Here is a 15,311-nt window from a genome sequence, read left to right as displayed (position 1 = left end):
GACTCTTATTTGTAAAATAGTACACGTTGAGTATACATTACGCCCAATAATCGCTATGATGATTATTGAGCATTCTATGAATATAATTAAAAGTTAATTAATTATTGTGAGTCAACCGGTACAAATACCGGTCTTCATATCTTATCAGTAAGTTCTTTTTTCTGTACTAAACAAGTATAGACTTAGATATACGACAATAATTATTCAAATGAAACTAAAAACAAGTGATGAGCTTGTGACTCCGGAAGATCTTGTCCTTTCTTAAAGAAAATCTGATTTTAAAAATGCCGGCCACAAATATTAATTGCTTACTTAAATGTTCTTATCGATAAACACATATTTATATGTATTTATGTATATATGTATTGACCTTGGCTGTCATTTATAATTATTTACACTTAGATAACTGAATACAATTTTAGAGATAGATAACGTTTTAAAGCTAAATTAATTAAATACAATTCTAAAAATGTAAAGATATTTCATTTGTGCATATTTCATTTTTATGGAATTTAAAAATCAGGAAAACAATCCAAAATTTATTTGAAAAGCCTTCTTTTTAATAGTTCAGTAACATTCAATAATCATAAACACTAATATGTGTATTAAGATATACAGTCCTCATAATTTTGTTATAAAATGCTTTGCGCATCATACTATCTGTCGTCATAATCTTCAGATCCCGTGGAGGTTCATGTTAATAGTCGGCGTTTTCTCTAACTACGGCATTTATACACTAAATCTTCAATAGTATATGTAGGTTTGAAAAAGGAATCATTCAAAATACTTAAGTAAAATACAACGCAGATAAATATCATGTAAATCTGTGTAAATAAATATAATCAAAACCAAATCAGAAAAAATAGTACGATAGATCACTTAATTACATAGAGCATCCTATTTCAAATTAAATTACGATTGTATCTTTTACATTAAAACATTCAGTGTGTTGTCGGAGTTCACGAGTGAGGTAACGCTATTAAAGAAATGTGTGCGAATGTTTTGTTATGTTTATTCTTAATATTTAAATTAGTTATTACATTTCCATTGCCAAAGGAATATTGCATTGAACAGTATGTAAATAGTTCAGCAGTAAAATTATTACAGGAATATATTCAAATCGACACAAGCAATGAGGAAAATATTGGTAAGTTCAATTTACCTGACTAGATGTCGCAACGATCGTTTCTAAAATAATAAAAAAAATCTGTTATATTTTACACATTTTATTTTGACTAATTATTTACAGATATTCCATAGGTAATAATTTATCCGATCTAATATAATCTTTTGTTAGTAACCAAGTTATAGATTAGATAGATATTTTGTTGTTATTTTAGTTACATAACTAACTTATGTGTTCTAGTAATCAATTGAAATGTTACCCATTTAATGAATGGAACCCAATAAACAACACGTAATACTAAAGAAAGAAATGAAACTAATTTGATATAAGTATGTTTAATTGAAGTCAAATAATTTTTTATAAACATTTTTCTTATTGCTTGACAATGTAGATAACAGGAAGTATTCTTTTTATAAAAATTCATCTTATTCGTTTCAAAGAAATATGGTAGCTTGGTCAGGAGACTAAATCTTCGTTCAGCGCATGTGTGAATGGGGGCTGAACAATCTTAACAGTATTAGTTGAAAATGTTAATTTTATTTGTTACAAGTATTTGCAATTCAATTGTAAGTTGGTGATAATTAGATATAAATACAGTTATACTGTCGACTATACCTCTATGAAAAATAGCTACTGTCGACTTTTCCTAGATATTCTCGCACTATACTAACACTGCTCCCTTTTATTTTACTTTAAGTTCTCTTAAGAAGACAACACAAGAAATAATTACAAATTAAAAAAAAACCTTCCACAATAATGTGTATCTAAAAACTAAGGTATATATACGTTAAAAGCAGATATTCGGTACTTAAAACATAATGTTCACAACAGAGAGTAGATTTATTAAAAGGATAATGTTCGCCTTGTCAGAATATGTAATGATGGCCTTGAAAGAAAAGTTAAAAAGTGTTGTACGCGTAGATGAATACTATTACAAACAGAACAAAAGAAAATGGAATTGACAAAGAAATAAATGAAATAAATGAGCGTGTACTTTATTTTTTTTTAATTTCACAAGCAAAAAATGTACACGTAAAACATTTTAAATTAACACAATTTTTGTATTATGTATATCTACTAATATATTTAGTTTAATACTAATTTTAAACTATTTGTTTTATTTAAACAAATAACATTGTTGTCACAAAGAGACTTCAATGGGAAGGTCAATGGATCAAGATTAAAATAATGTAAATAAGTTCATTGTTACCAAATAAAGCATTTAATATTCATTGCATTGGTTATTAAATAAAAAAAAAAATTATATCTTTATTAGAAAAAGCTGTTAATTTTTGGAAACGCGAAGCAGTCGCTATGGGTCTGCAATTTGCAATACATCGACCTGCAAATAAGCCCATCTGTATCATCACTTGGACTGGCATAAACCCGACTCTCCCGAGTATAATTTTGAATTCTCATATGGATGTTGTCTCTGCTGCCAAGGTAATGATTGACGAATTTTTGGTTTTTTATAAATATAACAATGATCAGATTGTCCTTTATTCAGTCCTTTTATTTTTTAATTTAGTATTTGTTATGGTATTAAAAGCGCTGCCAGATAATGTGAAAATGTTAATGTATTCCGGTTAAAAAGGTCCCCGCAGTTATTATTGTCTCAAATAAACGAGCACATTCGTCGGAGCATGGTATTTTGTTTTGCAAAATTATTGGTGTATCTCAATCTATATGTCTCATCGTTAAGACATCGACTGAAGGGTTAGCTTGCTTATGCTCATTTGTTAAAAAAAAAATAAAAAGTGCCATTATTCTTCTTTAACAATTCATTAAATAGGCAAAAGTTTAACAATTTTATATTTTTCATTATTATAACGCATTTCTTATTTCAGCAACCGTGGACGTATCCGCCATTTTCTGGATATATTGATGAAAACGGCGATTTGTATGGGCGGGGTACCCAGGACACTAAAGCCCTTAGCATTAATTACTTAGAGGCGATCAGAAAACTTAAAGAAAGCAACATCAAATTACAGCGCACTATACACATGCTTCTTATGCCAGGTCTTTAAAATAAATATGCATATATAAAACTTTTATACCATCTACTACTAATTGTTTTGATTAGTTTAAATGTCAAAAGAAGAGGTTTCACAGTAAAATAATTTCACGAGAGGATTTGTATGGTGTCACCGTGATAGCGAACGGATGATGAAGTAACTGATTAAAAATAATATACAGACGAGAATTTTAATATCCTTTTATGGTGTGAATGTGTAAAGAAGACATTTTAATCTATCATTGAAGAGGCAGAAATAACCCCCCCTGAAATAATGAATAAATAATGAATCGGCCCGAGCCGCGCATCGTAGTAACTGGAAAAATCAAGGTTTAACACTTTCAGCGGTCCGCCACCTCAAACCCAATGACGAAGAACATAAAAAAAGGAAAAAAATATATATCATTTTTTTATTTTAAAAATAGAAAAACGTGTCTATTTCAATTTCCTAATTAGTCTTTAGTTTTCTTTTTAAACTAGCAATTTTCATACTTATTAGTGTGAAGCAATGCGCTGTGTTTGTTACTTATATTTCGTTGTTAATTCCATTTATCAACATTTTTTTACCGTCTGCTTTTAGTTTTTTAATGTAAAGCTATAAAAATTAATAGAAAGAATATCGAACACTATATTAACATTTAGTATTTTAACATTAACATTTTTTTTATTTAGTAAAACTTATTTCCTAAACAGTGAAAAAATGTGAAATGTGAAAATGTCTAAAAATCACAGAAATCTAAATAAATCAATATGAATATTTTATTTTCCAGAGACTTGAAGTAATTTTATATTTAAAAAATTTCATTTTAGATGAAGAAACCGGTGGTTTTAACGGTATGATTTCATTTCTTGAAACTGATGAATTTCATGATTTGAATCCGGGATTTTTTTTGGACGAAGGTCTCACGAGTTCCGATGAGACGTTATACGTAACGTATCAAGATAAAAGGCCTTGGCGTAAGTATTTTAAGGGTAATGATAAAATTAGGAACTTAATGCTATTACTTCATATCTCTTTATCTCTGATCATTAAACATAAGATTATCCGGACCGTATAGTTAACATATGTCAAATGTCACATTATATGATGGGCATGCAATAATCAAGTGCTATAACATTTTAAATTCATCATTATTTCAAGTATTGCCTAAAAGTATATATAAAAGCAAGCAAGCTTTGTGTAGTTTTTACTATATGATAGAAAATTATCATTTAGATATATATTTTTAAGTGTTCAGGCTAACAACTAAGTTATTATTATTATACTTAATTTAAATCTGAATTTAATTGGTCATGTATTTTTATGTTTTTAGTATATGATTGTTTCTAACAATTTTAATTCTATAGTTCTAGTGTCACAATCTTGTGAGCTTAGAACTCACCCCATTTGCCCACCTTCTGACAATCTTCGAGGACGTTTGTCATAATTTTCAAACATCACGTTTCCACTGTTTACTACTGTTTATTGGTTTTCAGAGCTAAATGTAACAATTTACGGTGAGGGCGGTCACGGATCTTCAATGCCTGACGAAACTGCAATGGATAAAGTAAATCTTTTTACAGTTTTATTAGATCAGAACTAATAAAAGTAGAGTTATTTTATTTAAGGAAAATATGTGGTAATAAGCCGTTAACCGCCCAATGCAAGGGATAGGCCTCCAAAGATAGTCACGATGATCAGTATTGCGCTACCCGTATCCAGTTACTCCCCGTGACCTATCTCGTCGATCCTGGTCGCCACTCGTGAACCTTTTGGACCCAACGGCCATCTGTCTAAAATATCCTGCACTTAAATCAGGAAAAGGCCTAGAACTGGATAAATAAAATAAGTTAATAGGTAAAGCGAGGATCAAAATGGCGAATAAATTTGACGGTTTTTGGTTTTGCATAAAGTTTTAAATCACTATTCATACCAATAAAGCGTAATAATAATTTAGACACTTATCATAAATCAAAATTATTTTCAAGATGCAACGATTGTTTGATATCACGACCCAATTCAAGCAGCGACAGAAGCAAATTATGCTTTCCAGAGATCCTTTAGACTATGGATCTTACACAAGTCTCAACATAAACATGATCAATGTAAGTATTCTAATTACATTTATACGACAAGTTTTACCACACGCACATTCGACACATAAACAGATAAAACACAATAGTTATGCTATATACACTGGTGAATATTAGGTTTCAAAAAAAAAATTATTCAATTGATTAGAAATTAGTGTGTGCTTTAAAAATATGAATGAATGTAATGACAATTAATGTATTGTACACCCAATCTTAAAATCAAGAGTTAAAAGCTATCAATGACGTAATGTGTAAAAAAAGTTTTCAAAATTCGGAATTTAAAACTCAATATTCTTAACTATTTAACCCTGCAGACTTTATATTGCCGGGAGCTATTAACCTGTCGCATTTCAATAGAAAAAATAAACTAACATAATATATTTCTGAGTGATCACTATATAGGTGGAAATAAATGTTAAATTGTAATTATTTTCTGCTGATAAATATGCTATATTCCTATCTCCCTGTATAAACTTGGTGTATTTTGAAAGTGATCAGGATATGTTTGCGTAGTAACCAATTTTTTATCACTTTTACTAATTTAAATAGTTATTGAAAAAAAGCGTTAAGTAATTGCTGTTATCAACGTAAAGGCCTTCATTGTCTTTCAAGTAACGAAATATAACAAAGGTATCGTTGTTTAAGAAAATAAAACTGGAATGCCAAGTTAACAAAAATACGAAACATCAACATACAGGAGATTAGTGGACCATTAACTGCTAATCTGTTTAGTAGAACAACATCTTCTTAAAAATAATTATTTATTTGATGGACTTTAAATTAAAAGAAAAATGTATTTCTAGAGATTTACACGTTAAGGTGTTTTGGTATTATTAAAGATTTTTAGAGAATTAGTATTATTTATATACGAGGCACCTATATTAATTTTCCATTCAATTGTAATTTTGCTTCAAATGTTCACATCGCTGTAACACCAGTTTATTTACTAGTATACAACATTATTTTCAGGGAGGTGTGGCTCCGAATATTATACCAAGTTATTTAAATGTCGTAATTGACATGAGATTGGCGATGTCTATTCAAGTCAGCGAAGCAGAAGCAATGGTAGAAGTTTTTAAAACCTATTAATATAAATAGTGACCTTTTTTCCAGGTACATCCGATAAGTTCATCTTTAAAGACAAGGGATTGCAATAATTTTGTTCGCGCTCAATTGACTCTTTGTTGCAGGCTGATTAGAGATCATTAAATTTATTATTATGAAAGTGAGACGAAGTATCACAGTATAGAATCATATCTACAGGGACTGATCAAAAATTATTGTGAATCTTGATTTTTCACACGTTGCGTACGAGGGCTGTTTGATAACTTTGTGAATTTTTAAATTTTCTCTCGCAATAAATTAAATAGAAAAAGTAATTTTCGTGTGTTGATTAAGCATTATTTGTAGTTATAGGCATCTCAACGGCATGAGACATCATTTTTTCATGAATATTTTGATCTGAAAAAGATTGCCGCGATGAGGGTGCCGGGTGCTCACCGTTGACTCGTATATCCGTAGACGAAACATGTATTCATAACCCAAAAGATCAAAGAGTAATCAAAACAATGGATTTATAAATAAAATGAAATATTTTTCAGATAGAAACATGGCTTGAGCAATTAGGCAATGGGACTCAACTATCGTACATACGTAAAATTGAAGCATCTCAAGGCACTATATTGGACGACAATTTTTATTGGAATTCATTTTCTAATGCTTTAAAGGAGATGTAAGTATTGCAACATAATTCTTTTTAGTTATCTTATATTTCGATAGTTACTTATCTTTCAAACAATAGAAATCAATAAGGCTTAACCAGTTCTATTTGTTGTAATTCACCTGTTATACAGCCCATCGTTTGGTTTATATAAGAAATAATACAAGTTACATGATAATATTAGATTAATATTTTCTCAGGGGACTTCAATGTTTGCCAATCGTATGCCCGGCTACGTCGGACATGATCTACGTTCGGAATAAGGGATACCCTGCTATAGGTTTTGCTTACAGACCCCACACAGAACCACGCATTCATGGTTCTGATGAATACATAAACGTTGTGACATTTGTGCAAGCTATAGAAGTGTACGTCAACATTTTGAAAAATGTTGGTAATTTGTTATAATTATTGCTTGAACATAATTAAAAAGTCAACACTAAAACAATATTTTATATATTTATTCTTATATAGCTTATTGAAACAGATTCCTTTAGATTTCGAAGGCTGACAGAAATCTCTATCTTCATCGCCTTGACTCCTTTACGTACGTACACACCCTTAAGAAATAAAGCAAGCAGCCAAGAAGTTATACACAACTACGTGGTTTGTTTTTAATCACAGGATTTTGGTTTGTAAAAAATGACATAGCTTTATTAAAAGAACTAGGGATACGTTTCGATTATTTGAGAGTTAATTATATCATTTAGTCAGTTTCAGAATTAGCAACATTCGTAGAAAATAATTCTACTTTGAATAAAGGTCAAGAACGACCTAACGAATACTGTTATTTCTCAACCAGATTAGATTAGTTAGAGCAATATTTTCGTGTAGGTAATGCAGAAATTGATCCAGAAATTAAATACAAAAATTTCAAGAAATTAGATACCGTCATTTCTTTATGACTTCAGGATTCTGACATAAAAAACTGCATAGTTCGCTAAGTCTTTTATTTTCTCTAATTCATTTAGAATCTAAAAAAATAATTGAGTGTGCCTAGTTATAGTTAAATTTCCTATAGCACAAAGGCTTTTTTCTTAAGCTTTGTTTCTGCACGCTGCAGCAAAACAAATAATAATAAAACTAATTGACAAATTATAATATCGTATGTCTATAAAAATTGTAAATTACAAAATAAAATTATAAATCTACACTTTAAAAAGATACATAAAATTCAACATAATAAAAAACCAAAACTTTCGTGGATCGCAAAAAAAACTGCCTTATACATTGGGATCCTCAAACATTTTTGGAAAGTGCGATTATCAAGTAATTGAAACTTATCATAGATCGATTGAGAATTGGAACTGGGAAGTGAGAGTGGTTTTGTAAAATAGTATATACCTAGAGTAAAGCGTTTTAATAAGCATTCTATGTGGTTTTCAAAATTTTTATTCGATATAACTAGCGTGAAGGTTAAAAATAAAGAATAGGTATCTATGACAATATCTAAATTGGCCAATAAAGACCCAGATAGATCTAAAGATAAAATTACGTTATTTCTGGATATAATTTCTCCCATATCATAGAGAACTGGACATTGAAAGAAAACAAGATTGATCTCATGTTATTAATTGCTGTAAAAAACTTCTCAGGCTATTTTATTGAGCTTTGTATGTCAGCCCTTAGACGCCTACTACAAGGCATTCGCCTCTTCCAAAGATATCAATGGGGGGATACAAAATAATCGCCACGCTTAGCAGGCGGGTTAGTGATCGCAATGTGGTATTATGATACGCAGAGGACATTGCTGCACATCTTCTGGATACTTGTTTGTGAGCAGTGGCAATCGCATGTAATTAATGTATAAAGTGTGAATTAATTAAGATTGTATCCCGGAAATCAAATCCGCGACCTACGATCGCAAGTCACAGTCGTCTACCGCCGAACTACTACTTTACATCTATAACGATAAATAAGACTTTCGAACTTTTTAATATTGCAGTCAGGTATAGAAATTTTATGTAACGTGTTTGTGAAGCAGTTAACTTCGTTGAGATTATGAGAATCGTTTTATGATATTTGCAAATCTGCTATCGAAATAGGTCTCGTCACCTCAGTGATAATATTATTTTATTTTGACAACATTTTTGATATATTAGTAGTGTTCCGTTTTTTTGTTTATTATTTAATAATTATAATGTACGATGAACGAAGAAATAGAGTTCATTGGAAAAGTTAAAAAAAATTATGACAGGGTTTGCCAATAACTGTCATTTTGAAAAACAAGGAAAATTTTAAGTAACCTTTTTCATACTTCGGATTTATGTTTTAATTTCATTAATCAATTATTTAATATTTTATACTTTTACTCTACCTAGATGTGTGTAGGTATATTTCAGTGCAACAAAAAATGTTTCGCACTTGGGTCCAAATCTCTAAATCAACAGCCGGCACTTCGCCGTAATGGATGCCTTTCTTTCCGAACGTGCCGCAACATTTTTAAAAGGACTTTTTCGCGAGCGGCCGCTGTCTGTTTGCGGAACATTGTTGGATTTGAGGACAGTCATGCTTTTAACGAGGAAATGAATTCGCATGAAATAATCGGGATTCAGAAAGCAAACCGTTTAACGCAATCATCGGAAAAAGATGTTCATTATTCCTCACCAAAAAAAATTAAATTGGGGGTATTTTAATTATTTTGATTAATGTGAACCTTTGTCGTAGTAAAAAATTGGAAGAATATCAATATTATTAGATAATAATAACGTACGTGCAAAAGGTATGGAACTTCTTAATGTAATGTTTACTAAATTGAACTCCAAGCTTGCAAATTTTGCTTCTAAGTCGTAATAGAGCTTATACTATCATCTTAAGATTGCATTATGCTAAAAAATAAGAATAATATAAATATGCTTCGTAGTAACTATTCAAGTGCAATACATACATGCATATTTTTGGAGTGAAGTCCAGCCAAGCTTTTTTAAATTGGCCTTCTTGAATATATATATAAGCAAGAGAGACAAGATTAAATGTCTAGAATAAGTTAACGTTAAGATTCTAGATTTCATTTAATTACACATCATCGAGAATTAGAGTAACAGAGAAAGAAAAAAAAACATATTTAGACTCTTTACATGGTTTAGTTTTAAATATTTAATACGATGCTATTGCGCTTAATGCCTTAATGCTGATTAAATCTAAAATTATTAAAAATATTTGTATATGATTAGTCTAGTATTATATTCTCCCAATTAAGTATGTTTTATTAGTAATTAGAATATAAGTATTACGTATTTATAGCACATAGTAAATATTTCAATATTTTTTTCTATAATATTTACACTCCTGCCTACAACTTATATTCACATTACCTTGAGTTTACTGGTAGAGATTGCCCCAAAGGCATTAAGTCCCTAATTACGTAAGTTGTAAAAAATATGAATAAATACATAAATAAAGAACATATAGGTTTTGAATTTTCTATTTCACAAATATTAATTTCAAGTAGAATATATTGTATTCAACGAGGTATTTTAAATATTTATATGAGCAGATAGGTGTGCTTTTTCACCACTCTTCCAATTGCGATGTGGCCTCCAGGGGTAGAGCGTTAATTGAAATAAATTGTCGCGACTCGATGTCGCCGAAACATAAATCAGAGTGCCGCAGGCTACTAAGTGCCAGCTACGCGAAAAGGCACCTAATAAAGTATAGATACGGACATGTTTATGATCTAATTGTTATATTTCAAATGATTTTCGTCGCCGGTGTTAGCTAAAAATGCAAATAATAAAATAATAGTAATTAATATAACTGAGGTCAATACGTCGACGCTTACTAAAACAGATAAAAAACCAGGGCTTGTGAAAGTAGTATTGAAAAATGCATTCAAAGAGTTAAACTACCGCACAAGGTAAACAGCACTTTTATACGTAAAAGATCGAAAGCCAAAGATATTGTTTATCATGCAGTAAAGTTAAGGTGGAAGTGCACCGGCCACATATAAATGGTACAAAACTTTAGGAAGTCATAAATTTCTACAAAATAGATTCCTTTTTCCAATAAAAGATCAAGTTGCGTTGAAAGTTGCAGGAAATTCTTAATCAAGGTCAAACAAAGATAGAGAACTTTGGAAAAAGATGAAGGAGGCTTATGTCGCTTCAGGCCATACTTACATTAATAACAAATCATAAACGTAAATTTTAGGTAATTAAAACTAACTATACTAATTCGTTATGAAATCTAAGGTATAGCTTAATATATAAATTATTTAATACAACCTTTAGTTAGGCTCTCCACTAGGTGGACTATAACATAGTCATGACGCATAAATCGCGAAATGATGCTGGATGCAAACAGTGGAAGATCGGTCTTCGTGGCGGTCTTTGGTGGAGGCCTATGATTCACAAAGGGGATTTATATAATGATCGCTTTCTCGTCGCAATCAATCAATTGTTGAGCAATGGTTGCCTAGTGGCAGAGGGTTAAGACTTGCGATCGCGGGTTCGTTTACCAGGATACAATTTTATATAATTCACACTTTGTGCATTAATTATATAGGATTGCCACTGTACACAAACTTATTCCAGAGAATCGACAGCAGCATCCCTTGCGTACCATAATACTACACTGCTATCGCCAACCTGCCTGCCAAGCCTGGCGATTATCGTGTATAACCCCTAGATATCTTTGATGGATACCTATGCCTTGCAGTGGGAATCTGTGGGCTGAAACGACACCGCGGTCAACTACAGATGTTGGGCCTTTCTGGTTGAACTCAATAACTACTTAGGAAGTGTGAGCTGGTTGGAGAATCAAAGCAGTTTTATTCAGTTCAAGCCCACTATAACCCATAATTACCAGGACAGGGCCATTAAAAACAAAAAATATACTAAACACAACATATCTTGAAGTCCAGCAAATATGTATTGGTATACTCAATTCAATGCCAGTACCACAAGCTGATTGATTATAGCTGAAAAAGGTGTTGCGCATTTATTACAAAAAATATAAACCTACATCTACATTTCCTATCATCCTGTACATTTAATCACATATAGTAAGGGCAGATAGTAAACATTGTTAATTTTATTATTTATTGAACTCTATATCGAGAACACATGTTCTTGTTAAATTGTCATTACGTTATTAATTTTATCTGAATCCATTGAAATTATATTACAGATTTATTGTTTTTTATTACAAATCTAATCCATTTTTATTTTAAACTAATTTTTGTTTATATAATTAAGAAGTTAGATTAAAGTTAGTGTAAAATTATTACGTAAAATATTAAGAACAATTTTTTCATGTAAAGATATGATGAGAACCCTTCTATGAAACTCATAAGTCTCGATTTGGGAATGACGCTCTAAGAGACACCGAGAGACGAATTAATTCAAGCATGAGAGGCAAGCGTAGCGCGATTTTTGCCCGTAGTGCTCATTTGTCACTACTGCAGGTGTGTATCATCACACCGTTAAAAGCGGGTTGAGACCAAAGAATACAGCAGCTAAGCGTACACTTAATCGGATGTGGTATCTTTACACAAAATTTATCTCACAAAATATCTGTTTGAATGAAGGTAATTTAAATTTAAATTAAAATCTTTTTCTCTTTGGTTACCTGGTCATATATTATTAATTTCAAAAAAAAATTAAAGTTGTTTTTAAGCTTCATCGATAAAGATGTGTATAAAATATAAAATTAATGACATCTTAATTCATAAAATTGGAATTATAGCTTTTTATACATATTATTCATGATTAAATTTACATTGTATTCGAACACATTAATTAATAAAATTATGAATAAATTAAATAAATTAGTGAAAGTACAAAACTAATTCTCTTTTTTGTACTGCCTTGTAGGTAAAGATCTCGTTTACGTAACCGAATTCTAATGATGCTAAACGAAGGGTAACGCTAGTGTCTGGTATTGAATGAGTTGTCGTAGTCGATGTGACGGCAAATTTATTTGAAAATCATGTTATATTATATTAATGTAATTTATGTTTCTTCTAGTTTCTTCAACGTAAAAAAATTAATTAGAATATCAAAAACAGGATTAATGACTTTCTAGATGTAAACCGAATTTTTTCTACATATTTTTATATAGATCTGATGTTAAATACGCAGACATGTTAGAATTAGTTTCTTATTATTAAAATGCATATAAAGGTCCAGAATTAAAATAATATTTATGTAAGAGTAATGAAATATTTCAAGCAATATCTGCAAATAAATACTACATTGTTGTAAAAAAGATTGCACAAAATTGTTCAGTCATTGGTTGTGTTTAAACCAGATCAAGAATTGTTTTATTGTCTGTTCAAATGGGGCTTATGAAGGAGTTCACCCGACAATGGGACAGACACGCGCAGATTATTCGAAGTGTTTGCTCTACGCGTTCACGCGACGATGGGGTCACCCTTTCAAATTCATGTCAACGTGCATATGTTTTTATTTAAAATTAACAATTTCAAGAACACCAGTGTCCGTCTGCTTTAAAATTTTATTCTTTGTTTAGATAAATTGTTATTCTTACATAATTTAAAGGGTTTAGAGGTGGAATGTTCACACGATCAGCAAAGCTTTTGTGCAATAATAATTAAAAGTGTAAACTGCGATTATTAAAGAAACGAAAATCTATATTTTTCTGAACTACAAATGTTAAGTTGTTATAAATTATTTATTCGTTTATTTTATACTAGCTGTCCCCTCCCGCTTCCCCTATTTTAAAGGTACGTTTTTTTTATTTTTAACGCCACGCACTAGCTTTTGTGGATGTATTTTCATGAATTCCATTAAAAAAAAAAGAAAATGTCTATTTTTATTAATCAACGACAAGCTGCTTGCAGGTGAAATTTCGTAAAATTCGTTCTTAGGTGATCTTTGCTCGGTAAAAGGAATTTTTCTTTTAAATTTCAAGTCTCAAAGCCTTATTGTTCCAGACGTATTGTACATGGATGGTAATTTTTTTATATATTGTGTATGCTGATAGATTTACAGATTTAAGCATCTGTAAATACTACTACTGATCTACATCCTTTTATAAAAATAATATTATTTGTGATTGCTTTTTTTGTTAAAGTTTTGGCCCGCATTAAATATGAAAATGACGTGTCTCAAAGAAATGAAATAATAAAAATATTTGTTGCGAACTGGTATGAAAGAAAATAAATATTTTTGAATTAATCCGGACACGTGCGAGATTGTTCTTGTTAACGCAGCCTCGAGCTCCCCTTAAAACTAACACGGACTATCCACACACAACAATACTAATGATCCCTAATTTTTAATGAAAATCACGGAATCCTGATACTACAATAGCACTTTAAATGAAACAGTATATTTATACCTTATTATACTTATAGGTAGCGGTAGCTAAAACAGTTACTTAAAAACCTGATGGTGGTGATACATATGACCAACTTAAAACTCTAAATTTTTTTAGATTACTACAAGCATATAAATGATTTATTCTTTTTTAAAATTGCGCCCTTGACAATCAACGCATCGCGTGAATAGTGCATGATTAGTGTATGAGTCATTTGGCCCTCTCTCTTTGGTGGTATTTTTTACAGCGTTTTCAAACCCAGTCACCTCAGTCACCTCCAGTATTTTTAAAACTACATTCCAAAGAGTTTTTCTTTTATTTTTGGAAGTTAATATTGTTAAATTAAAGTCGCATGGTACAAAGTTTGAACTGTAAGGAGGATGCCTTAACAATTCTATACCTGTCATAGTCAATTTCTCGATTGTTAGATTGTCTTTTTAGTTTCGGTCAAAAAATTAGGAAATCATCTTACATAAAACTTCCTGATACCTAAATGATCAAACAAGTTATTTTGAATTTTATTTATACAAATGCTTAAGCTTGCTAGAATTTGCTGATAGCTTCGATGCTAGAAGCAGTTCTGCAGCTTTGTTTTCAGTAGTTGCATTAATTAGACCATGTTTGTACTCGTCAAACCTGTTGGTAAAATGTAGCAGGAAATGGAGCTTCATCACCAAGAGTTAACCAAAGTCTATTGTTGATTGAAACCGCAACGAAAATCGTAAAACATCTTACAAAGAAAATTTTGATGCCTAAATTAACAATGTGGCCGAAATATATTTTTATAATTGCAACAAATTTAGGAGAGTTGTTTATTAGAATTTTACAATATTTTGTTAATATTATTTTTAGGTAGTTTTAAAAACTTAGTGTCGCTAAGGTAAAGAACTAATTAAATTGATTTTTCTTAGCCGTGATGATTTTTCTTAATAAATCATAATTATGATAATATAAATATGAATCGATTTCTTTAACAAAATTGCTTCGAATTTTACCGGTACCCAATATAGTTAGTACTGTATTTAAGTAGTTGGCATTTTACGAAAAAGAATGTCGGGCTTTGATACTACTAATCACAAAATATTTAAAAAGCTAAT

The 15,311-nt window shown here is 30.5% G+C and overlaps 1 protein-coding gene across 1 annotated transcript; it reads left to right on the top strand.

Annotated features, from left to right (window-relative positions):
* The first annotated feature begins 938 nt into the window (after positions 1-938).
* On the top strand, positions 939-7,372 carry LOC137932787 (aminoacylase-1-like). Its single transcript, XM_068776461.1, has 9 exons — positions 939-1,147; positions 2,403-2,569; positions 2,974-3,145; positions 3,951-4,097; positions 4,617-4,687; positions 5,109-5,225; positions 6,183-6,278; positions 6,815-6,945; positions 7,134-7,372. The coding sequence occupies exons 1-9, from the start codon at positions 988-990 to the stop codon at positions 7,339-7,341; spliced, it is 1,269 nt and encodes a 422-aa protein (XP_068632562.1). The 5' UTR covers positions 939-987; the 3' UTR covers positions 7,342-7,372.
* The last annotated feature ends 7,939 nt before the right edge of the window (positions 7,373-15,311 follow it).

Source organism: Battus philenor, unplaced genomic scaffold, assembly GCF_028537555.1.
Source record: "Battus philenor isolate CCGP_79_NKW_IND1 unplaced genomic scaffold, ilBatPhil1.0.hap1 SCAF_12, whole genome shotgun sequence".
NCBI classification, from domain to species: Eukaryota; Metazoa; Arthropoda; class Insecta; order Lepidoptera; family Papilionidae; genus Battus; species Battus philenor.
Note: the sequence above shows the minus strand (reverse complement) of the source record. Positions and strands in the feature narration are given on the sequence as shown.

Coding starts and splice junctions, on each gene's coding strand:
- LOC137932787 (XM_068776461.1), top strand. CDS start 988: ATGTGTGCGAATGTTTTGTTATGTTTATTCTTAATATTTAAATTAGTT. Junction 5,226..6,182: donor TCAACATAAACATGATCAAT/GTAAGTATTCTA, acceptor CATTATTTTCAG/GGAGGTGTGGCTCCGAATAT. Junction 6,279..6,814: donor TCAGCGAAGCAGAAGCAATG/GTAGAAGTTTTT, acceptor AATATTTTTCAG/ATAGAAACATGGCTTGAGCA.